The following is a 27073-nucleotide window of genomic DNA, read 5'->3' on the forward strand; positions in this document are numbered from 1 at the left end:
AATGCTTTTCCCTCGTGGAGGAGCAATTTGTCCTGGCCTCCAGGTGTAATATTATGTGCGCTGATGAGCTCATCAACAGAACAGAATTTCTATCTAGCTGTAATCAAGAGTGATTGATGGTTGGGACAAAAAAAGTTGATTATCGTGACAAGTTCACTGATGCAGAGACAATAAACCCAGCTTGAGAAACTGATAGAGTCTGCTCAGTGATTACTTCTACAATCTTTTTTAAAAAGAAGTTTAAGGGAAGGCTAAAAGCCCCCATGGACCAGACTAATCACTAATAAGCTGGATAAGAATAAGTTTACCATACTGCCTTCTGCACAGATCTCCTATAAATGGACTGCAGAGCTCGTCTCTGCCCAGTACGGAAGAGCCCCACATAGGCTGTTGTGTGACTATGCAAATGTTTTCATCTCAAACGCATTGGGAGAACATATACACAGATATAAAACTGAACTGTTAGTCACACTTGGTCTTCTTTCAGCTGACTTACTCTGTACCCATACTCAGGTATGAGATGCCCCACAGGAGTGTAAGTTTTATCTTGATCGGGTTCAACTTGTGACAAAACATAGATTTGGACCAGGACACAAGATGCTTCAGGTATTATTCTGCATTTAAAATAAGATTCGGCTAGGTTCAAAACAGCTGAGCCTGGAACAAAATGTTGATGTCAGACAAGTTTCCAGTACACTGCTTAGATTTAGCAGGGCTTGACATGCGTCTAAAAAATTCTACCAAGGTACCCTATACATAGTATGTGATTTCCAGCATACCTGCTATAGTTTCAGTTTCCTTTAGTCTAGGATCAAGCTAAATTATCACCATGAGAATGTTCTTCTATTGTGAGGAAAGTATAATAAAATGGTAAGTGTGTTTGTTTACAGAAAGAGCTAGCGGTGTTGACATAAATGTGTGTTTTCACAATTGTTCTAACTTACTGACACAGACAATGAAATTCAGTATAAAATGAGCAAGTAGCAAACAGCAAAGGTTAGGATGAGAAGGTACAAAATCAGCAAAATACAGGTAATATAAAAATGGACTCAAATTTGACTTCTTATTCCTCAAAACCCTTCGCTCTTCTACCTGGGAACAAAGATCAGTTCTCGTTTCAAGACTGTGGTAAAACTGCTTTATAAACAGTTGAAATAAACTCTAACGAAACATAACACCAGGATCCTGAGGACCAGTGACCAGTTAATGTAAAGGGTAAGGAAGCTCTTCCTCTAAGACTTTGGATTCTTGGTGATAGGTAGCTCATTTTCAATGGTCTTTGTTAGTGGCATGTAACACTTTAAGAACTGCATATGGTTGTTAGAGGAGAGGGAACATCACTGAGAAAGGCATATCAGCCGTCTCCTCGTCACTAACCGGGTTACATCTGGTTTTTATCTGAAGGCTAATAGCCACCTACCACAGTCAACTGTGAGGTGATCTTCAACATCCTTGAAGTCAAGTATAATCAGAAAGTTCAAATTGGGGAGGAGAGTTGATGTTAGTGAGTTATTTAAAAATTAATCTAAATCTCTGAGGCTGTCACAAAGCAAGTATATATGTCATGAGAGCCATCCGCAGGCCACAACCAACTCTAACTCCACTTTCTTTTTTCCAAATGAAGCTGTAACTTTTCATAATTTGGTTTTAGGATCCCATAGCTTAAGATACAGATACTGAAGAGGGGATGAGGCACTAAAGGAGAAGGAATTCCTGAATTGATTTTCATCAAAATGGAGCATCGCTGAAGCAGATGCCTGCCATTTTCTAAAGTCTTGTTTCCAATTCCATTTTCCTTCCAGAGAATTTGGGGAAGTGTCTCTAAGCTTGACTGTCACCTTCATGAAACTACTCATAATTTATTGAGTGGTATCTAAGGATTGTAGAGAATTCATGCATCAGCAGATTCTCCCCTCCACTTCCCGAGACCCAGGGCCAAGTTTTGATTCACTGAAATGGAAACCTTTTTTGTTGTTTCACTGGTACATTCTCCCCTCCACATCACAGCCCTATAATCTCATGATTCCAGCCATGTGGCTGACATAGTCCTGTTCTCAGCTTCTTCCTGTCAGGACAGATTTTTGGCATTTATGGACACCTTCACAGTTCCACTCTTTAAGCAGCAGTATGTTTTAAAATGCATTTCTGTTCTTTAGTGTGTATGCAGCATTGACCACTTTCTGCAACATATTCAAATGAACAGTGGCCTTAATTGGCAATATCAGCTTAGACCTTTCTGTTAAAGTTCTGTTTTATGGGCTCAGCAACTAAGAGTACTGACTGTTATTCCAGCGATTCCAGGTTCCTTTCACAGCGCTTACATGGTTGTTAATGACTGTCTACAATTACAGGGGTTCCAACACTATCTTCTATCCTTTGTACACACAAGACATGCACATGGTATACATACACATGTACAGGCAAAACATGAAATAAATATGTAAAGGAAAATTCGTTTTAAAATTTTTCTTTTCTGAGATGTCCTGACAGCACTGGCTTTTCCAGCTCAGAAGTCAGCAGCTAATGCAGCTGAGTAACAAAACTGACTAAAAGGAAACTTTGGAGACATGATATTCAACAGAGCCACCCAGGCATGCGTACACACAGTCACAACCTACAGTCTGTCAGCACACACATCAGAACATGCCTCATACAGATGACCTAATAGCCCACTTAGATGTCATATGGCTGACTCTCAGAGAGGTCTCTTTTCTGACAAACAGATTGGCCCTGATAGAGTTGTACTTCAGAAAGTAGGGGCACTTAAAGAAATAACTATGATGTTTGAGCAAAAACTGTGATTCAATACAACTCCTATTAACAGATTTTCCTACCAAAAATGTGTCAAATCTGATTGAAAAGCTACCTTAGAATAGATCGCTCAGAAGGTCCTTGTGAAGCACTACCAATAACACACTTAAAAGATGAAGAGTTTTTAAAAAACTGAATCACCATTTTTTATTTAAAAGGTGAGATTCTCAAGAAACGAATATATTAACAAAAACCAAACACTTCAATACTAAAAACACATGCAAAAAAGATTAACACTTCAAACATGAATGTGGTTTCTGAAGGAAAGCCAATACATTTGTGGTTTGCTGTTTCTTAAGAAGTGATTTAACATTCAAGGTGTAAAAAACACATGACCAAACTATGTATCCCATGAAACGAAAATGACCTTTGGATTAGAGTTTGTAAGCACTCAGGTTCTATTATTTCATTTTTATATCTCTTAAGTACATGTTTAGTAATTGAATTTTACTTATTTAGCTTTGAGATAGAGTCTCAGTACATTGCCCAGGCTAGCATCCAACTCACATTTGTCTACCTCATTCTCCTGTTCTTGACCTGACTTGGTGAATGATTTAATTAATTAATTAAGTTTTACTTTGTTAGATATATTTGTTGTTTATGAAAGTGTATATGTGTGGGAACACACTATGCCATGACATACATGTGCAGGAGAGAGGCCAAGTTGTAGGAGTCAATTTTTCCCTTCCATATTGTAGGAAACAGGGATCAGACTTAGAAGGTCAGTTACGATGCCAAGCATCGTTATCTACTGAGATATCTGATTGGCCTTTGGGTACTCATCCTCCATTACAGATTGTGGAGATCTTGTAAGGTTAAAGAGGATTCCAAAGTCACCAATTCCCTGCCAGCTATTGATAAGGTGTCCACTTCTTGTGGATGGCTTTCCTGAACTTTTACTCTCTTCCCCAATAATGTCTTCATGTTTGAAAATGTATACACACTTTAAGATCTAGGTCATTAGGAACCTTCCTCCTAGAACATTGAGTAACACCACGATGTGGGCATAGGATCTATGTCCTCTCCCTGTCCTCAGCATGTGTACAGACAACAGACCCTGCCAGATATAGGCAAGAAATACTTAGATTTTAAAAACATGTTAAAATGGAATTTAACATTTGAGAAAATTTAATACAAAACTACACAAGACAACAGTATAATATTTCATATTTTGCTTTATAAAATTCAAGAATGCTTATAATAGAGATATTTAGATTTTCTTTTATGAAGCTGGGGTTGGAGAGATGGTTCAGTGGATAAGAGTAATGACAGGACTATCAAAGGACCTGACTTAAGTACCTTGTGCCCTATAATAGCTCACAAGCACCTCTAAATCCAGTTTCAGAGGACCTTGTTTTAAAGACACCCACATTCATGTAGGTTAAATTAACTCATGAATGCACATGCACACACACACACACACACACACAACACAGACACACACAAATCCACATAAATTAGATAGATAGATAGATAGATAGATAGATAGATAGATAGATAGATAGATAGATTTTTTGAGGTAAGATGTAAAGGGATAGGTCTTTGAAGTTAATGCAACCACCAATTTTTGTTTAAGTGGCAATTAAGTATCAATCCCAAATAATGTTAATTTGAATATTAAAAAGATTTCTTACCACATGATGTGAGCAGCAGGTTATTGAGCATTTTGGTTACTTGTAAAAACGATTACTGATAGTTTTTTTAAGTGCGTAATCTATCTTTATTTTCATTATGGAAATTCTAAATTCAGATAAACATCTTTGAAGTAGAAACTTCTGTTATCTTTGGAAAATCAGTTATGTCAAATGATCTGTTGCTAGGGCACACAAGTGAAAGGATGTTTTACTAAAGCAGACACATGAAAGAATGTTTTCCTGAAGCAGACACAGATGAAAGGATGTTTTGCTGACACAAACATGTGGAAGGATGTATGATATTAAAAAGGAATATAAATATAACCCAACAGATAATGGTGATACTGAATGGTATTGGTAAGCCTTATTATTCCTTACTGGTCATCATTTATAATAACCTCCTAGAAAGACACACACACCAAAAATTTTCTGGTAGTGTTCTGGAGGCTTCCTGGCACTTCTGTGGACTCAGGCCAATTGGCAAAGTGAAGTGGAAGTTTCTGGATATGGCATCTGATACAGACTCAGAATTTTGCTAAGACAGAGTCACATGGAGCTTTGCAAAGAAAGACTGACATGGTATTTTGCTGAGGCAAGACCCATGGGAGGACACATGATGCCTCGAGAGAGCATAAATAGGACCCAACAGACAGTGTCCTATGGCTTTCATAGCTAGCTTTGCAAAGCTTCATTGGTCTCCTGTCTTCACCTTTACTGATCTTCAATTTGTTGAGAGAGGCATGGTAGAGAACTTCTCTAGGGGTCTCTGCTTGTCCTGGTCGCTCCTGCTAACTTGTGCTGATTCATCAATGGCCTGGCCATTTCTGCTGTGTTGTGTCACCACTGCTGATTTTGTGTTTGCTATCCTGATACTACTGAATTGGAATGCTGGTATCCTGACAATTGGAGACTGAAATTGCCCCCAAGGAACTACTTCTAAACAGCGTACAGCAGAGCCTCATGGCTTCTTCTGGATGGACCTGTCATTGCTGAGTAATGAATAGTGTTTGCTAGTGGATGGGGCTACTCCTGCTGATTCGTGTGAACTGAACTGTTGGTATTCTGACAACACAAATTGGATTTGCTCCCAAGAGCTATTTCTAAACAAATCCACTTCCCCTGTATCCTAAGAACCTTTCTTTTCTATTACCTTTAGTGGGTGCTGGTGGGCTAGAAGGGAGGGTAAAGCATTTAAGAGCCCTTATTAAAAGTAGGTTTTGAAAAATCAAAACCTACATGGCTTACTACATTCCTGTATCCAAAAATTTAGAACACTGATAAAAGTATCCACTTTACAAGAGCATTGGGGAAATCTATTAACTGTACTGGTGGTGATCTCACACATCTTCCTTTAAATAATCAGAAGCTTCTGAGCTATACTATTTTTGAATAACACCCCATTCCCTCTGCTGGTTCATCAAATGAGTTCCCAGAAGTAGTATTTGGTAGTCCCCTGTTATAACAGAAATGATATTGCATTAAAAATCAGGCATTTAAATTTGAACTTGCAATTAAACATTGAGTGTCTATGCTTGACCTGTGAGTGGGACTGTGTGAGAGAAACCAAGAATCTTTGTGAGTAAGGCCACATTTTCTTCATATAAGCTTTGAGACAAACCATGAATCTATTGAAACTAATGGCTATTTCTCCAGGACATGCTGGCTTATGAAGCAGTGTGCAAACAGAAGTGTACTTTGCAACATGATAATGGACCTATGGTCTGATCTAGACCAGAGGAGTGATACATGGTAGAGAAGTGAACATTGCCCTAACTAAGCAACCATTTCATTTGTTTTGAATGTTTGCACAATCTAGAACCACCTAGGAAGAGAGTCTTGGTTGAGGAATTGTCTAGATGAAGTTGACCAGTAAGCATGTTGATGGAGAAATATGTATATTGCCTTAATTGACATGGAAGCCTTAGATCAATGTAGGGAGCACCATTACATAAATTGGGGTCCTGGACTAGATTGTAGGAGAGAGCTGAGAACTAACAAGTGTTCAGCATAAGTGCATTTCTTCTGTCTCCGTTGCTCAATATGGATGTGATGTCTCCTGCTGCTGTGATTTCCCAACATTGATGTATGAAAAACTGAAATTATGAGCTAAAAGTGTTCTCCCCTAATTTGCTTTTGGTGAGAGTATTTTATTTGACTGAAATTCAACCAGAATACAAGGTACAGGGCAGCTGGCCAATAAATCTCTTACAGTGCACCTTAGCTTGTAAAAAGTAATTAGCAGTCTCTTCTTTCGCTAACATGAAATAAAACTCTATTAAAATGAGTTTGACTATAAAAACACATTATATACCTAGTTTGGAACTTGAGACTTCTTTCATATTCTACAAACAATCATTAAATACTAATTCATTAATTCATTCGTTTCATTCATGGATATCACCTTATATCCATGTTGGCCACATTTTAATTTGCCTATCAAAAGCAATTTACTAACCTGCCCAGGCCACATAGCAATTCATGCTTATTTTAAGATGATGATAAAATAATTTAACAAATTACAACATTTCAGCCTTTAATTAGAAGATTTTGCACAATACAATATATTTAAACCAATATTTAAATATTTTATTCAAGAAAAAGTTGCATCAAGGAAAGAAAACCTGATTTAAGTACATTCAACATAATTTGGGACATTACTTTTTCATTGGATTTTTATGTATTTTCATTTCAAATCTTATCCCTTTTCCCCTCTCTCATGCATGCACTCCCCCGACCCCTGATTCTAGCAAGATGCTCTCATTCCTACCCACCCATTCCCAGCTCAACACCCTGGCATTTCCCTACACTGGGGAAACAAGGCTACTCAGGACTAAGGGCTTCTCCCCCTGTTGATGCCAGACAATGCCATCCTCTGGTACATATGAGGCTATAGCCATGTATACTCTGTGGTTGGTGGTTTAGTCCCTGGGAGCTCTGGGGGGTTCTCAGTGGTTTATATTATTGTTCTTCCTATGGGATTACAAAACCCTTCAGCTCCTTCAGTCCTTACTCTAACTCCTCCATTGGGGTCCCTGTGCTCAGTCCTATTGTTAGCTGCAACATATATTATATATTCTGACTGGTGTGAGGTGGAATCAGGGTTGTTTTGATTTGCATTATTCTGAAGAATAAGAACTTGGACATTTCGTTAGGTGCTTCTTGGCCATTCAATATTCATTAGTTGACAATTCTTTGTTTAGGTCTGTACCCCATTCTTGAAAAGAAATATTTGGTTCTCTGGAGTCTAACTTGTTGAGCTCCTTGTGTTTATTAGATATCAGCCCTCTATTGGAGGTATAATTGGTAAAAATCTTTTCCCAATCTGTTGGTTGCCGGTTTATCCTATTGACAATGTCTGTTGCCTTACAGAAGCTTTGCAATTTTATGAGGTCCCATTTGTCAATTTTTGATCTTAGAGCATAAGCCATGGGTGTTCTGTTCAGGAAATTTTTCACAGCGCCCATGTGTTCAAGGCTCTTTGCCAAGTTCTCTTCTATTAGTTTCATTGTTTCTGTTTTGATGTGGAGGTCCTTGATCCGCTTGGACTTAAGTTTTATACAGGGTGATAAGGATGAGTCAATTTGCATTCTTCTACCTGCTGACCTCCAGTTGAATCAGCACCATTTGTAGAAAGTGTTGTCTTTTTTTACATTGGACAGTTTTGGCTCCCTTGTCAAAGACCATGTGACCATAGGTGTGTGGGCTCATAGTCCTCAATCCTTTTCCATTGATCTAAGTGCTTGTCTCTGTACCAATACCATGCAGTTTTTATCACGATTGTCTGTAATATAAATTGAAGTCAAGGGTGGTGAATCCCCCAGAAGTTTTTTTATTATTGAAAATAGTATTTGATATCCTGGGTTTTATGTTATTCCAGATGAATTTGCAAATTGCTCTTTCTAACTCTATGAAGAATTGAGTTAGAATTTTGATGGGGATTGTATTGAATTTGTAGATTGCTTTCAGCAAGATGTTCATTTTGCTATAGTAATCCTGGTAAGATTACTTGTAGGATCTTTGTGTGGTTTAGGTGTTAGTACAGTTGTGGCATCATAGAACAAATTGCATAGTGTTCTCTCTGTTTCTATTTGGTGGAATCCTTTGAAGAGTACTGGTATGAGGTCTTCTTTGAAGTTCTCATAAAATTTTTCACTAAACCCACCTGGGTTTTTTTACTTGGGAGATTTCTATTTCTTTTGGGGTTATAGGACTCCTTAGATGGTTTATCTGATCCTGATTAAACATTGGTACCTGGTATCTGTCTAGAAAATTGTCCATTTCATCCAGATTTTCCAGTTTTGTTGAGTATAGGATTTTGTAGTAGGATCTGATAATTTTTTTTATTTCTTCAGTTTCTGTTGTTATGTGTCCCTTTTCATTTCTGATTTTGTTAATTTGGATACTGTCTCTGTGTCCTCCGGTTAGTCTGGGTAAGGGTTTATCTATCTTGTTAATTTTCTCAAAAACCAGCTCCTGGTTTTGTTCATTGATTGTACAGATCTTTTTGTTTCTTCTTGGTTGATTTCAGCTTTGTGTTTGATTAATTCCTGCTATCCACTCCTTTTGGGTGTATTTGCTTCTTTTTGTTCTATAGCTTTCAGGTGTGCTCTCAAGCTGCTAGTGTATGCTCTCTCCTGTTTCTTCTTGGAGGCACGGATACTGTGAGTTTTCCTCTTAGCACTGCTTTCATTTTACCCATAAGTTTGGGTGTGTTGTGCCTTCCTTTTCATTAAATTCTAAGAAGACTTTAATTTCTTTATTTCTTCCTTGACCAAGTTATCACTGAGTAGCGCATTCTTCAGCTTCTTTGTGTATGTGGGCTTTTTGTCGTTTTTGTTGTTATTGAAGACCAGTTTTAGTCCATAGTAATCTGATAGGATGCAAGGCATATTTCAATATTCCTTTATCTGTTGAGGCCTATTTTATGATTAATTATATGACCAATTTTGGATAAGGTACTATGTAGTGATGAGAAGAAGTTGTACGCTTTTGTTTCAGGATGAAATGTTTTATAGATATCTATTAAATCCGTTTGGTTCATAACTTCTGTTACTTTCACTGTGTCTGTGTTTATTTTCTGTTTCTATCTTCTGTCCATGATCAGAGTGGCATGGTGAAATCTCACATTATTATTTCTGTGGTGCAATGTGTGCATTGAGCTTTAGTAAAGTTTCTTTTATGAATATGGTTGCCCTTACATTTGGAGCAGAGATGTTCAGAATTCAGAGTTCATCTTGGTAAATTTTTCCTTTGATGAGTATGAGTTATCTTTTTTGATAACTTTTGATTGAAAGTCAATTTAATTTGATATTAGAATGTCTACTCCAGTTTGTTTCTTCAGACCATTTGCTTGGAAAATTATTTTCCAGCCTTTTATTCAGAGGTGGTGTCTGAGTTTGCCAGTGGGGTGTGTATAATGTATGCAACAAAATATTGGGTCCTGTTTACATATCCAATCTGTTCGTCTGTCTCTTTACTGAGGAATTAAGTCCATTGATCTTAAAAGTTATTAAGGAATAGTGATTGTTCTTTCCTGTTATTTTTGCTGTTAACTGTGCGATTTTGCTTGGGTAGCTATCTTCCTTGGGGTTTGCTGAAATAATATTAGTTTCTTGCTTTTGCTAGAGTGTATTTTCCCTCTTTGTGTTGGAGTTTTCCATCTGTTATCCTTTGTAGTGCTGGATTTGTGGAAAGATACTTTATAAGTTTGGTTTTGTCTTGGAATTGCTTGGTTTCTCCATCTAGGTTAACTGAGCGTTTTGCTGGATATAGTTGCCTGGGCTTGCATTTGTGTTCTCTTAGGGTCTGTATGATATCTCTCAAAGATCTTCTAGCTTTTGTAGTCTCTGTTGAGAAATCTAGTGTAATTATGATAGATCTGCCTTTATATGTTACTTTACATTTTCCCCTTACTGCTTTTTAATATTCTTTGTTTTTCTTCCTTTTCTTTCCTTTTAATATTCTTTCTTTCTTTCTTTCCCTCTTCTTTTCTTTCTTTCTTTCTTTTTTTTTTGTGCATTTGGTGTTTTGACTGTTATGTGATAGGGGAATTTCTTTTCTGGACCAGTCTATTTGGAGTCTGGTAAGCTTCTTGTATGTTCAGGGCTATCTCTTTCTTTAGGTTAGGAAAGTTTTTTCCTATAATTTTGTTGAAGACACTTATTGGCCCTTGAAATTGACAAACTTCATGCTCTTCTATGCCTAAGAATTTAGTTTGGTCTTCTCATTGTGTCCTGGATTTCCTGGAGGTTTTGGGTTTAGAAGTATTTTTGCGTTTTTCATTTTCTTTGACTATTATGTCAGTGTTTTCTTTGGCCTCTGAGACCCTCTATTCAATCTCATCCATTCTGTTGATAATGCTTGCGTCTATGACTTCTGATCTTTTTCTAGGAATTCTATCTCCAGAGCTGTCTTTCTTTGCGATTTCTTTATCGTCTCTATTATTATTTTTAGATTCTGGAGGGTTTCATTCAATTTCTTCACCTGTTTGGTTGTGTTTTCCTGTAACTCTTTAAGGAATTGTTGTGTTTCTTCTTTAAGGTCTCTACTTCTTTACCTGTGTTCTCCTGTATTTCTTCAAGGGAGTTATTTATGTCCTTCTTAACATCCTCTATCATCATCATGAGATGTGATTTTAAATCCAATTCTTGCTTTTCTGATGTGTTAGGGTATCCAATACTTGCTGTACTGGGAGAACTGGGTTCTGATGATTCCAAATAGTCTTGGTTTCTGTTGCTTAGGTTCTTAAGCTTGCCTCTTGTCATTTTGTTATCTCTGATGTTAGTTGCTCTTGTTGTCTCTGAGTGGAGCTTGTCACTCCTGTGGCCTATGATCCTATGATCTTAGGGAGGGGGGGGGGAGCAGTTCTGGGACACCTGCTCTCTCCTGGGAGGCTTTGTGTCTGGAGGACTGTGGGGCAGCCTCAACTCTGATTGCAGGAGACAGGAAGGATACTGTCCCATGATGCTCTGCAGTTCCTGTGCCCTGTGTGCTCTTGTTGGATCCCTTTCTAGACAGTTAGTGGACCAAAAGTGTCATTTCACCTGTGGACTTAGGAGTGAGATCACTCCTTGGGGACCAGCTTTCTTTGGGAATGAGTGCTGTAAGATAGGAAGTGTTCTGTTCCAGGCTGCTCCATGGTTCCTATGTCCTGTGTATTTCTGGAGTGTCCCTCTTTGGACAGTTAGTTTAGCAAAAGTGGGGTCTCACCTTTGGGCTTAGGAGTGAGAGTGCTCCTGGGAGACCAGCTCTCTGTGCATGTTTTGGGCCTTAGCTCTGGTTTCAGATGGAAACTGGAAGGCAATTTGTGACATTTCATAAGCTATCTGCAGGGCTTTAAAAAAGGTGGAGCATATAGGAAACAGGTATGGTACAATATCAAATGATATAGTTTTTAATAGGAAGGGTTAAACAAATAAATGAAAGCTTAGAGGGGGTCAGAAAATTGAATTTTCATGATCTAGAGATGCAAAGAGGTGTAAGCTATTATTTTCACTGCAAAGGGAAGAAGCTTTGAAATGTAAAGGGTTCCTGTGGCAAAAACACTTTCCAAGTGACAGAAAATTCAATCACACATACAAGGGAATAACAGTTGCTCCAGAACATTCTAGACATAGAAACAAAAACAAGAAAATAAAATTTAGATTTACCTGAAAAGAATAAATATGCAATGGTTTGAGGATTGAGAGCATTTTCATTGTGATTAAAATATGATCAAGTCAAATAAATGTATATTTATCTGTACATTGGGATTGTATTAATGTAGTACATAAACTGAAAAGTCTAGTTGATACGGCATTCAGCATCTATGCAGTTTATAAAGGTAGTAGTTTAGAACACTTCAGGTCAATAAGCATGTAATGCCATTGCTTCCCATGCCTTAGTTCTTCCTGAAGCATGAAAGAACAAGGATGATTTTACATCTCTAAGGGACAGCAAATTGTTACGTTTAAATTCTGCAATATTTATATTATAATGGCAAAATATAGTCGAAATGTTGCCTTTCTTTTAAATAAATACTAGGTCTTTAAATTAAAAGATAATCAACGCTATCACTTAAAAAAATTAACCCTAAGGGAGCAAGAGAGCTCACAGGCTAAAGGGGATTACCACTAAGCCTGAGGATATAAGTTTGAACCTTGGGACCCACGTGTTTGAAGTGAAGATGGACTTTGACTTCACATGAAGGCTATTATAAACCCCTTCACATACATATATAGATAGCTAAACAAATATAATAACAATCATTGAAAAATTAACCCTATATGATGAGTTTACATCCATCTTTGAATATAAAGTTAAGAAAAATGTAAGAATAATGAATTCATACAAGCTTATAAAATACAGAGCAAGTGAAGTGGATTATGAAATTAACGTTCATTAATTATATTGACTTGGAATCCTAGTCTGTCTTCCTCAGAAAGCATCTATTATATAGAGCAATCTCCCAAAGATGGCTAAAGTCTCATGCCTTGAAACTTTGAGATAGGAAGTGGAAAAATGGGTTTAGGCTAGCAGGTACTATTAACTTTGCTAGTCAGCTTAATTAAAAGTGAGAAAATTATCCTGAATATTTAGGCTGCCCTAGTATGATTTATCAATATGCACAAATTGGGCAGAAGAGTCAAAGCAATTGAGCAAAGTACTATTATCTAGAGAAGAAGAGAGGCCTCTGTGAACTCAAACCAGAAGAAGCTGTGTTCTTTCTTCTTCAGAATCCTTTATAGCAATAAAATTCTATCAACACCCTGATAACATGCAAAGAGACCTGTGTAGACTTCTTGCCCCCAGGAAAATATGGTGACATATTTGTGTTCTTCACAGCCACAGTATAAATAGACAACAAGTACACATACACACTGTCTAATAATGGGTCAAGTGTACAATAGTTAATGATGACTGAGACCTATAAACCCAAATACCATGATAGCTTGGCTACTCCTTTGCCTACATACATTAGAGTTCTCAATGCAATCTTATGAGAATAGTAGTCAGCTCTCCCTGATAAGCATACATGAGCACTCTATGTCACCTAGAAACATTTTTAGCAAATTAAATAACTATTGTCTTTTAATGAGAAAATAAGATTATATTTGAGAAGAAAAGAATTCTTGTATAACCTCCTTCAGATTAAAGTTAATAATAGAATTTATGAATGTAAATGTCACTAATAGTTTATTCAGCAACATTCATAGTTACAAACCATGAATATCAATCTAGGAGAGACAAAATAACACCTGAAGTTGGAAACATTTTCTGGAAAAAAAATGGCTCATCACTGGGAATGTTCAATCCGAAGCCCTTGCCTGATATGGAAAGTGGAATTGTTCTACTCAGTGCAAGGTCCCATGGATTTGAGGTCTAACATCCTTGAAGCATTCTCTGACCCCTAATGTGCATAATTTCTTTTAATACAGTGGGAGATATTGCATCAAAATTGTTCCAAGGTGGAGATAATAAAACGACCTCGTCACATGTGAGAAGCTAGCAACTTGGTTTAGAGGAGTCGAGTCATCTTTATATGATAATTTCCAAAGTAGAATTCCTATTCACTTTAAGGACCAAGCAGAAGCCACTTTAAATAATGGTGAGAGAAATGTGTTTTCATGTATCCAGTGTTCAGAAATATACTCATAATTTACAGCACTGGTATTGAGAGTTAGAGAACATAGGGACCATTTCTGAACAAATAATTTTTATCATATCACCTAAATCATCAGTAATTTAACCCCATTTATAAGCTGATCTGAAAAAAATACAAATTGAACACATAAACAAAGTTTTAAATAAAGAAACAAGCAAAAAAGTAAGTACAATGTTATGCTAAAAAACAACAATACCAGAATAAGTTCACAACTCTTGTTTACATCTCAGTAGGATGCTACATATTTACGATAGTTGTAAGAAATCATTATATACAAATCGTTGTTTTATAATATGTTATTTTTCATGGATTAAACAACTTGTGATAAACATAGGTGCCAGTCAAATCAAAATGCTCAGCTTTTAAAAACAAATTTTAAAACCACTAAAAATATCCTACGTAAATAAAGATATCTTGTTTGGGGTTGGGGATTTAGCTCAGTGGTAGAGTGCTTGCCTAGCAAGTGCAAGGCCCTGGGTTCAGTTCCCAGCTCCGAAAAAAAAGAAAAAAAAAGAGATCTTGTTTGATGTTTCATTTTAAGCAGGTAATATATTATTAAATCATTCACATGAGACTATGATCTGGTGTTTCTGTTCTGGCCAAACTCTCACACTGAAATCCTAACCCTTTAGGTAATACATTAGATGGGGCCTTTGTTATTGTGATCAGGTTATAAGGGCCTAAACTGGTGTTCACCGGACCTCCTTCAACCATTCTCTTATGGAAGAGTGGTGAAAATATAATACCTATAAGCCAGAAAACATATTCTTCAGACTCTAAAATTACAGCAATTTAGGTTCAGACCTCCCAGCCTCTAGAACGAATAAATTTCAATTGATTATAAAATACCCAAGTGCACTTGAACTGGTCTAAGGAGTTCAAATGCAAAAGGATACACCGAGGCAAGCACTCCTTTTTCAATACAGCAGAAAGAATATTTTATTGCAAGAAAATCTTTGAGTTTCATGAGATAAATCATCAAACAAAATAACAATTGTTCTCTTGATAGAAGACATGAACTTTTTGCAACGGCCATATGAATTTTATGTGGCTGGTCACTGCTCATAGTTCTTAGCAGATGAAATGCTTCAAACCATCTGGCTATTTTGCACAAGCAATGGCATGTAATGACAATTTTGGCACATTGGTTTCTTTAAAATCACAGCAATGTTATAAGACTAAGTTGGTTTTAATCCCTGTTGTAGAAACTGAGGCTGTTTAAGACTGTCCACAGCAGCTGACTATGATTTGCTTCATGCCCTGTCAGGGAAGTGATTTTGCTAACTACAGATAGTTTGTGAGAGTGTGTGACGTTTGGAATTCTAGGGACTTTTCCAAGGGCATATAAATCTCAGGGCCCTGAGAGGCAGGGTATGTTGGTTACTGCTTTGTTGCTGTTGGTTATACTTGGTTGAAATTTGTTAAGCAGTCATGCACAAAGAAAAAAATAAGAAGGAATTAGATATCCAGATGGTAAAGATCAAAGATCTCCCAAGGAACTTGATTCCTCTAACCAGCAGAAAGTAATCTAATGATAATGTTGTCTCTTTTCCTTTCTATCCCTTCTCTTCTATGGAGTGTTATACAGTTGAAAGGGTGGAGAAAAATGGAAGAAAGAGAAATAAAACAAAATAGCAAAAGATAGGTACAATGGCAATTCACGGTGGGAGTTCATTATGATAGCAGAAAATGGGCCTTCTATTTGCTCACAGCCTGAATAAGAGGTGTCCATCTCCCGTTTCTTCTAAATCTGCAATTCTTTCTTCTGTACTTCTCAGGAGTAACTTTACCCCAAAGCAGAATTAGGGATTGGGAAGGAGGCACAAACACTTTCACATTTGCTACAAGACACCATTGGTACCACTAGGATGGATCCACAATCTACCTTCCTCCTCACATAATTTGGATGTTTTGTGGACAGCTTCCCCAACACTTTCAATCGATCGGGCAGGGCAGGCCCTCAGTTAAGATCTCTGAAGTTTCCTGTTCATATACCATTCTGAGAACACACGCACACACACACACACACACACACACACACACACACACACACACACACAGAGAGAGAGAGAGAGAGAGAGAGAGAGAGAGAGAGAGAGAGAGAGACTCACAGCACTGAGTTGGAAGTGGGAACCTGTGTTGATACTGAGCAAAAAGCTTGGTCTTGGAAAATGATTTGTCTTGTTTTTGAGACATAATATATTGAAAGCTTCACTGACTCTGAATTTGATAATACCCAAAGAAAAAGCATAATATATATATATATATATGTACATATATATATATAAAGTATTCTTAAGATATCAAAAACAAAACACTAAACTTGAAGTATATGTAACTGTACATGCAATTTTTCTATGGTAAAAACAAATATAGGATAGTAAGCTCACAAGTTATTTGACACATGGAGTTGCAAGGTTTTTTTGGACATGGGCATTTTCAGTTGCTGGAGGAAAAAAGAACCCTAAAAACTAGAAGCATATAATGCATTTTGTAGTGACTAAGTGGTACACTCACATCTGAATTAAATCTCAACTGGCAAATGTTGCATGAGATGATTTGCTTTTTCCGATGAGGAAGAGGAACCCCGAATGTATGGTTTATTACAGCTTTCTGAATAGGGTCCATCTGTAAGAATAATAATAAAAAAAAAAACAGAGAAATAAAAGTTGTCAGTTTCACTGAATGCTACATATTTTCTTAAATCTTCACAACTCCTGTCTATTGCTTATGTTATAAACAACATATTTACTCCATGAAAAGGCATTTCTTCTGTCTTAGAATATAGATAACAGTAAACCCAAAGAGTGGTATGATAAGAAGATAACAAATGTTCACATTGGTATCTGCATACTTAGTTGTTTTTCCCATTTAGAACCAACCCTTATCATAGTTTTGATAATATTCATATATAATTAAAGGTTTAGGGGAACTCAAATTCTTATTAGAGTGGAAAGCCTAACATTGAAATGTGTTTATATCATTGTCTAAACCTGGACTTCAAACCACCTGATCAACCATGAAAATGAACTATGCAACATTATCCCACTTTATTCTATGTGTAGTGTCATTTAGACTTAAAAAAAAAACACACATGCAACTACCTACATGTTAACCTTAAATGGACTCATATAAATGGAATCAAACAGTCTCAGTGAAATTTCAGTTATCTCCATCCATCCCGTTCAGATGAGTATGAACAACACAAGGTTAACATCATCAGTTCAATTCTGTTAAGTATACTATCCCATTACTAAGCACTGGCACAGGGGCCACAGAAATAGCCCGAACAATTAGTGTCACATCAAAACGTTGGTCTGTACTATAATTCATGGATAGAATTTTTGGTCACACCAGTGGAAGGGGAAGCCCTTGGTCCTGCTAAGACTGAACCCCCAGTGAACGTGATTGTTGGGGGGAGGGCGGCAATGGGGGGAGGGTGGGGAGGGGAACACCCATAAAGAAGGGAAGAGGGAGGGATTAGGGGGATGTTTGCCTGGAAACCGGAAAAGGGAATAACATTCGAAATGTAAATAAGAAATACTCAACTTAATAAAAAAAATAAAATAAAATAAATAAAAAAAGAATTTTTGGTCACTTGTGTCCATTTATTGGAGGGAGACTTCACTATTTTTTGTATTTATTTTTTATTTTGGATATTACTTATTTACATTTCAAATGTTATTTCTTTTCTCAGTTTCCCATTCATAAACCCCATATCCCATCCTCCTACACCAACTTCTCCCACCCAACCATCCACCCTGACATTCCCCTACACTGGGTGGGCGGGAGGTCCAGCCTTGGCAGGACCAAGGACTTCTCCTCCCATTGGTGCCCAACAAGGACATCCTCTGCCTCATATGCAGCTGGAGCCCTGGGTCTGTTCATGTGTACTTTTTGTATAATGATTTAGTCCCTGGGAGCTCTGGTTGTTTGGTATTATTGTTCTTATGGGGTTGCAAACCCCTCTAGTGCCTTCAATCCTTTCTCTAATTCCTTGAGTAGGGGCCCTAGACTCACTTCAATGTTTGGCTGCTAGCATTCCCCTCTGTATTTGTCATGCTCTGGGTGAGCCTCTCAAGAGACAGATATATCATGGTCCTGTCAGCTTGCACTTCTTGGTTTCATCAATATTGTCTAATTTTTGTGGCTGTATGAATATAGGCTAGATCCTCAGTTGGAACAGGCTCTGAATGTTCATTTTTTCAGTCTCTGCTTCAAACTTTGTCACCATATCTCGTCCTATGAATATTTATGTTCCCGCTTTTAAGAAGGACTGAAGCATCTGCATGCTGATCTTCCTTCATTAGCTTCATGTGTTCAGTAATCTGAGCTTTTGGGCTAATATCCACTTATCAGTGAGAGCATACCATGGGTTTTTTTTTGTTTGTTTATTTGTTTTTGTTTGGGGTGTGTGTGTGTGTGTGTGTGTGTGTGTGTGTGTGTGTGTGTGTGTGTGTGTTGTGTTTGGGTTACCTCACTCAGGATGATATTTTCTAGTTATATGCATTTGCCTATGAATTCCATGAAGTCATTGTTTTTAATAGCTCAGTAGTACTCCATTGTGTAGGTGTACCACATTTTTGGGATCCACTTCTCTGTTGAAGGACATCTTGGTTCTTTACAAGTTCTGGCTATTATAAATAAGGCTGCTATGAACATAGTAGAGCATGTGTCCTTGTGATATTTTGGAGCATCTTTTGGGTATATTTCCAGGAGTGGTATAGCTGGGTCCTCAGGTAGTACTATGTTCAGTTTTCTGAGGAACCTCCAGATTGATTTCAAGAGTGGTTGTACCAGCTTGCAATCCCACCAATAATGGAGGAATGTTCCTCTTTTTCCGCATCCTTGCCAGTATCTGTTGTCACCTGAGTTTTTGATCTCAGCCATTCTGACTGCTGTGAAGTGGAATGTCAGGGTTGTTTTGATTTGCATTTCCCTGATGACTAAAGATGTTGAACATTTCTTTATGTACTTCTAAGCCATTTGATATTCCTCAGCTGTGAATTTGTTGTTTAGCTCTGTACCCCATTTTTTACAAGGGCTATTTGATTCTCTTGAATCTAATTTCTTGAGTTCTTTGTATATATTGGATATTAGCCCTCTATAAGTTGCAGGATTGGTAAAGATCTTTTCCCAATCTGTTGGTTGGCATTTCTCCTTTGCCTTACAGAAGCTTTGCAATTTTATGAGGTCCCGTGTGTTGATTCTTGATCTTAGAGCATAAGCCATGGGTGTTCTCTTCAGGAATTTTCCATAGTCCCCATATGATTGAGGCTCTCCCCACTTTTCTTCTATTAGTTTGAGTGTATTTAGATTTATGTGGGAGCCCTTGATCCACTTTGACTTGAGCTTTTTACAGGGTGATAAGAATGAATCAATTTGCATTCTTCTACATGCTGAGCTCAAGTTGAATCAACACCATTTTTGAAAATGCTGTCTTTTTTCCACTAGATGGGTTTAGCTCCTTTGTCAAAGATCAAGTGACCACAGGTGTGTGGGTTCATTTCTGGGTCTTCAATTCTATTGCATTGATCTACCTGCCTGTCTCTGTAGCAATACCATACAGTTTCTATAACTATTGCTCTATAATACAGCTTGAGGTCAGGAATGATGATTCCCCCAGAAGTTCTTTTATTGTTGAGGATAGTTTTCACTATCCTGGGTATTTTGTTATTCCAAATGAATTTGCAAATTGCTCTTTCTAACTCTGTGAAGAATTTAGTTGGAATTTTGGGATTGCATTGAATCTTGAGATTGCTTCTTCCAAGATGGCCATATTTACAATATTAATCCTGCCAATTCGTGAGCATGGGAGGTCTTTCCATCTTCTGAGATCATCATCAAATTTTTGTTCAGAGATTTGAAGTTCTTGTTGTACCGATCATTCACTTGCTTGGTTTGAGTCAACCCGAGAAATTTTATGTTAATTGTGACTATTGTGAAGGGTGTCATTTCCTTAATTTCTTTCTCAGCCTGTTTATTGTTGGAATAGAGGAAGGCTATTGATTTGTTTGAGTTAATTTTATACCAAGACACTTTGCTGAAGTTGTTTATCAGGCTTAGTAGTTCTCTGGTGGAACTTTTGAGGTCACTTATGTATACTATCATATCATCTGCAAATAGTGTTACTTTGACTTCTTCCTTTCTGATTTGTATCCTTTTGACCTCCTTTTGTTGTCTAATTGCTCTGGCTAGGATTTCAAATACTATATTGAATATGTAGAAAGAGAGTTGGCAGCAGTGTATAGTCCCTGATTTTATTGGGATTATTTCAAGTTTCTCTCCATTTAGTTTGATGTTGGCTACTGGTTTGCTGTATATTGCTTATATTATGTTTAGATATAGGCCTTGAATTCCTAATCATTCCAAGATTTTAACATGAAGGGGGGTTGAATTTTATCAAATGCTTCCTCAGCATCTAATAAGATCTTACGTTTTTTTCTTTGAATTTGTTAATATAGTGGATTACGTTGATGGATTTCTGTATATTGAACCGTCCCTGCATCCCTGGCATGAAGCCTACTTGATCATGATGGACGATCATTTTGATGTGTTCCTGTACTTGGGTTGCAAGAATTTTATTGATTATTGTTTCCAATTTTTAAAGTTTGAATTAAGTTTATCTACGACTCATTAAAATTACTGAGCATCATTCTGTGTGTAGGTATAGATAGATATATTGTAAAGTGTGTGAAAGGGGAAAGGTAACAAGAACCTTATATTTTGATAAAAATTGTTGACATCATTATATTGGTGTTTACATTTTTGAATGTTATGTATATATACACACAGAGAAAACACAGGTACGCCTTAAACTTAGTGGATCTCAGACTGCTCTCAAGTACATAATCCTTTAATTAGCTTTCTTTATGCTGGTATTGTAGGTATGCACCACCACATTTAGCTTGAAACATCTGACACACATTCATATTCATTGCTAAATAAATAATGGTGCCATGAGATAGCTTTAAAATGATTTGTCACAGTAAGAGTGAAGAATATGCCTAAGAAATTATTATTAGTGCTTATTTTGTTACATATCATAGTTTACTAATACTCCTAGTCAAAAATTGTTAAATTTTCCAGCACAGGAGCCAGTCATCTGGTCCTGTCTATCAGCTTGTATGTTAGAGAAATTCTAAATCTCTGTCATTCATAATTCCTCGACTGCTCGTCCAATCTGGCCTTAAAATGTATATTACAAGTGGAATCTAGTGATTATTAAATGTCTTCCAGTTATTACCACCACTTTCATGTTCAGTCAAAAGTTTAGAGCAATCAAAAGAAGTCATGGACAGGACAAAGTTCACCTTCTGCCTTCCTCACAGTTGATTATCGTAGTGGGAGATGTAGTGCACACTTGTAATTGCCAGAACTCTGGTACCTGAGACAGGAAGATCAAAGCTTTGTGACCATTTTGGGCTACACGGTGAGACCAGGTCTCAAAAACACAAGACAAAATAATCTATATAAAATATTTTTCCAATTTCTCTGTGAAAACTAGGCTGTCCCAGTGAATTTTATGTTCAGTTCCAAGTATTAATAAATTACAGGGTCCCCCTTCCTGCTTACTGCTCAGTCTTACCATGCTGCCTTAAAAATATCCATTCCTGGGTGTTATTTGCATATAATACTGACTAATATTAAGGCCTAGAAACAACTGGCCAACTTTCTGTCACTACGTTTTAATTTTATGTGCTATACATTGAACAGTGAGGTTTATGCCTGCCAAGAAAGTATTCCTGTCACCAAAATTTTGCCATTTCCACAACTTCATATAAATAGTATTCCAGACCATGAGGTCATGATGGTTTCTAAGGTTCTTATAGCTCATCACACTATCACATAAATTCACAGGTTTATCTTCATTATAACTAAGTAGTCTTCTTTCAGATGGCTACATCATAATGTTCTTCTGCATTAACCTGTTGGCTTATATTTGTAGAGATTGCAGCTCAGACTACAAACATTATTCTTCAGTCTTAACAATTTAAAACCATTTTTAAGTTCGATTCCATTTCTTTACTTCTCCACAGAAAATAATAAAAAAAACAATAGGCCCTTTCCTTCAATTAAACCTGCTCCAGGACAATGGTAGGAAAGGAAGAGGTCTAGTGTAGAAATCTTCTCCATAGGTACTGCCATGTTTTAAATCCCAGACAGGTTTTTAATCATTTCCTCAAGTCCCCTCATTCCTGTTTCCACAGGAACAAAAAGACCAATACACCAAATTTGAGAGCTCAGAGGCCATACAGATAGCTCAGTCTGCTTCCTGGGGTTAGACTTACACCTTTTAAAATGTCTTCTCACACTTCTACAGCACAAATACAAAATTATTTCTCCTTCATCCTTCAGGTGAAAAGCAGAATGAGGCTACTAACTCAGAGAACTGGGTCTTACTGACCTTCCGTGCAAGTATTCAGTACACACAAAAGACCCGTTTTCTTCCTTTCTTTCTTTTTTCTTTCTTTCCTTCTTTCTTTCTTTCTTTCTTTCTTTTTTCTTTCTTTCTTTTTTCTTTCTTTCCTTTTTCTTTCTTTCTTTCTCTCTTTCTCTCTTTCCTTCTTTCTTTCTTTCTTTCTTTCTTTCTTTCTTTCTTTCTTTTCATTGTGGAAGCTGTATTGTGTCACAGGGTGTCCCACAGTATATATGTGCCACACCCTTTTGCTCACATGCATTCTTTTATTTTACAGTTTTTTTAAAGAAAGAAATTAGAAAAACAACAACCTTTACAACAGTCAAAAATAATATAAAATACCTTGGGGTAACTCTAACCAAGCAAGTGAAAGATTGGTATGCCAAGAAATTGAAGATGATCTCAGAAGATAGAAAGATCTCTCATGCTCATGGATAGGCAGAATTAATACAGTAAAAATGGCCATCTTGCTGAAAGCAAACTACACATTCAATCCCCATCAAATTTCCAACTCAATTCTTCATAGAATTAGAAAGAGCAATTTGCCAATTCATTTGGAATAACAAAATCCCAGGATAGTGAAAACTATACTCAACAATAAAAGAACTTCCGGGGAAATCACCATCCCTGACCTCAAGCTGTATTACAGATCTACAGTGATAAAAACTATATGGTATTGGTACAGAGACAGGCGGGTAGACCAATGGAAAAGGATTGAAGACCCAGAAATGAACCCACAAAAATATGGTCACATGATCTTTGACAAAGGAGCTAAAACCACCCAGTGAATAAAAGATAGCATGTAGAAGAATGCAAAAACTCAGGTGACAACAGATGCTGGCAAGGACACCTCTCCATTGTTGGTGGGATTGCAAGCTGGTACAATCACTCTGGAAATCAGTCTGGCAGTTCCTCAGAGAATTGGACACAGTACTACTTGAGGACCCAGATATATCATTCCTATCCATATACCCAAAAAACCATAGAACAGAAAGTGAATTCTTTCCATGATCCATTATGCTTTAATAAATAGTGATTAAAGGGGCTGGAGAGATGGCTCAGCCGTTAAAGGCTAGGCTCACAACCAAAATAAATAGTGATTAAAGGATATTACATTTCTCCTATAATGATACTTTAAAATATAAGCACCCTGTATATTTATTATCAAAGATGTGCTCCACAAATACCCAGCACTTGTTTTGTCTCATAAGCTTGAGCAGTTATTGTGATATTTATATAAAATTGGAGGAAGGGTGTCTATATTCAATCAAGATTTTGTTGGAGGTATTTCAGAGCCAGATACTCCATGCAAATGTGACATGTGTCAAATTGTTTTGTCTGACTTGACTGATGCTCTGATCACCGTGACTAATGCATCAAATTTTAAAATGCAAAGTATTATATTCTTTTTATTTTAACCAAACCCTACCAATATCCTTAGAATATGGCTATGGCTTGATATAACATTGATATTGCTGTCTTTCTTTTTTCTTTTTAAAATTTTTTTATTAGATATATTTCTTTACTTACACTTCAAATGTTATCCCCCTTCCTGGTTTCCTGTCCATGAGCTCCCATTGCCTCCCATCCCCCTCCCCTCCCCCATATGGGTATTTCCCCTATACATCCCCCTTACTGCCCCCCATATTCCCCTGCACTAGGAGACCAACCTTGGCAGGAACAAGGGTTTTCCCTTCCACTGGTGCCCCAACAAGGCTACTCTCTACTACATATGCAGTTGGAGCCCTGGGTCAGTCCATGTATAGTCTTTCTGTAGTGGTTTAGTCCCTGGAAGCTCTGGTTGGTTGGCATTGTTGTTTTTATGGGGTTGCAAGTTCCTTCAACTCTTTCAATCCTTTCTCTAATTCCCCCCAAGGGGGTCCTGTTCTCAGTTTGGTGGTTTGCTGCTAGCATTGACCTCTGTATTGGACATGTTCTGGATGTGTCAATCAGGAGAGATCTATATTCAGTCCTTTACAGCATGCATATTTTAGTTTCATCAATCTTATATAGTTTTGGTGGAGATTATATATATATATATATATATATATATATATATATATATATATATATATATATCGGCCATATGTGGGGCAGGCTCTGAATGGCCATTTCTTCAGTCCCTGCTCTAAATTTTGCTTCCATATCCCCTCCTATGGATACTTTTTGCCCCCTTTTAAGAAGGAGTGAGAGCATCTGCATTTTGATCATCCTTCTTCCTGAGCTTCCTGTGGTCTGTGGTTTGCATCTTGGGCAATTCGAGCTTTTTGGCTAATATCCACTTATCATGAGTGCATACCAAGTATGTTTTTCTGTGATTGAGTAACCTTACTCAGGATGATATTTTTTAGTTCATTACATTTGCCTATTAATTTCATGAAGTCATTGTTTTTGATAGCTGAGTAGTACTCCATTGTGTAGATGTACCACATTTTTTGAATCCATTCCTCTGTTGAAGGGCATCTGGATTCTTTCTAGCTTGTAGCTATTATAAATAAGGCTTCTATGAACATAGTGGAGCATGTGTCTTTGTTGTATGTTGGAGCATCTTTTGGGTATATGCCCAAGAGAGGTATAGCTGGGTCCTCAGGTAGTGGAATGTCCAATTTTCTGAGGAACCTCCAGACTGATTTCCAGAATGGTTATACCAGTTCGCAATCCCACCAACAATGGAGGACTGTTCCTCTTTCTCCACATCTTCACCAGCATCTGTTGTCACCTGAGTTTTTGATCTTAGTCATTCTGACTTGTATGAATGAGGTGGAATCTCAGGGTTGTTTTGATTTGTATTTCCCTGATGACTAAGGATGTTGAACATTTCTTTTGGTGCTTTTGGCCATTCGATAATCCTCAGCTGAGAATGCTTAGTTTAACTCTGTACCCCCTTTTTCAGTAGGGTTATTTGGCTCTCTGGAGTCTAACTTGTTGAATTCTTTGTATATTTTGGATATTAGCCCTCTATCAGATGTAAGATTAGTAAAGATCCTTTCCTAATTTGTTGGTTGCTGTTTTGTCCTGATGACAGTGTCTTTTGCCTTATAGAATCTTTGCAGTTTTATGAGATCCCATTTGTTGATTCTTGATCTTAGAACATGAGCCATTGATGTTTTGTTCAGGAAATTTTCCCCAGTGCCCATGTGTTCGAGACTCTTTCCCACATTTTCTTCTCTTAGTTTGAGTGTATCTGGTTTGATGTGGAGGTCCTTGATCCACTTGGACTTAAGCTTTGTACATAGTGATAAGAGTGGATCGATTTGCATTCTTCTACATGCTGACCTCCAGTTGAACCAGCACCATTTGTTGAAAATGCTTTCTTTCTTCCATAGGATGGTTTTAGCTCCTTTGTCAAAGATCAAGTGACCATAGGTGTGTGGGTTCATTTCTGGGTCTTCAATTCTGTTCCATGGATCTATCTGCCTGACTCTGTACTAATTCCATAAAGTTTTTATGACTATTGATCTGCAATACTGCTTGAAGTCAGGGATGATGATTCCCCCAGAAGTTCTTTTATTGTTGAATATAGTTTTCGCTATCCTAGGTTTTTTGTTATTCCAAATGAATTTGCAAATTGCTCTTTCTAACTCTGTGAAGAATTTAGTTGGAATTTTGATGGGGTTTGCACTGAATCTGTAGAATGCTTTTGGCAAAATGGCCATCTTTACTATGTTAATCCTGCCAATTCATGAGCATGAAAGATCTTTTGATCTTCTGAGATCTTCCTCAATTTCTTTCTTCAGAGACTTGAAGTTCTTGTCATACAGATCTTTCACTTCCGTGGCTAAAGTCACACCAAGATATTTTATATTATTTGGGACTATTGTGAATGATGTCTTTTCCTCAATTTCTTTCTCAGCCTGTTTATCCTTTGAGTAGATTAAGGCTACTTATTTTATTTACCTATATACTTTATAGGTTGGTTGCAAATGTAAACTGAATTGTGTCTTATAAATGGATGTCATAAATTATATGTGACTTCATCAAAAACTGTTATAAGTTCAGGAATCTAATCACACAAAATTACTAAAATCTAAGAAATTTAACTGAAAATTAATAGTAATATCCTATATAAAATAGCATACGTTGATTAAATTTGAAGTTCAGGTTCTCAATAACTAGTTCTAATTCTAAATATTTAACTAAGTTACATATGACATGATGTACACTAACGCCAGAACCTACTATCATACCTGGGGAATGTCACACAGCCAGTTTTCCATTTTTCTAAAGTTATAAATATTTATGATATTTCCTTACAAAGTGGATCATATACATTTTATCCTATAAATCAGAGTATGCCATCTGTTAAATAATCATATCTTATAATACAAGCATATCATCATCAGAATTCTACAAGATGTAAAATAAAGGCAGTCAGCATGGGCATGATACTTAAAAAGAGGGATTCTTGAGTCAAATGTTCTTTAGAAAAAAATCAGAATCTCAACATAGACATTGAGAATATGCAATGAAGAAATAAAAAATAAAATCTTAGAGATATCTATAAAAATGTACTCAAGTAGGGGTTGGGGATTTAGCTCAGTGGTAGAGCGCTTGCCTAGGAAGCGC

The 27073-nt window shown here is 37.0% G+C and overlaps 1 protein-coding gene across 15 annotated transcripts in view; it reads right to left on the reverse strand.

Moving 5' to 3' along the window:
- Zfp385d (zinc finger protein 385D) overlaps positions 1-27073 on the reverse strand; it is a 383190-nt gene that overhangs the window by 136289 nt on the left and 219828 nt on the right. For 9 of the 15 annotated variants that reach the window (XM_087585516.1, XM_087585520.1, XM_087585518.1 and 6 more), the window contains 1 exon segment: positions 16606-16716. The exons of the other annotated variants lie outside the window; for them this stretch is intronic. In XM_087585516.1, the coding sequence (XP_087441642.1) occupies positions 16606-16716 (111 nt within the window). 15 annotated transcript variants of the gene reach the window in all.

Source organism: Rattus norvegicus, chromosome 15, assembly GCF_021556685.1.
Source record: "Rattus norvegicus strain SHRSP/BbbUtx chromosome 15, alternate assembly SHRSP_T2T, whole genome shotgun sequence".
NCBI classification, from domain to species: Eukaryota; Metazoa; Chordata; class Mammalia; order Rodentia; family Muridae; genus Rattus; species Rattus norvegicus.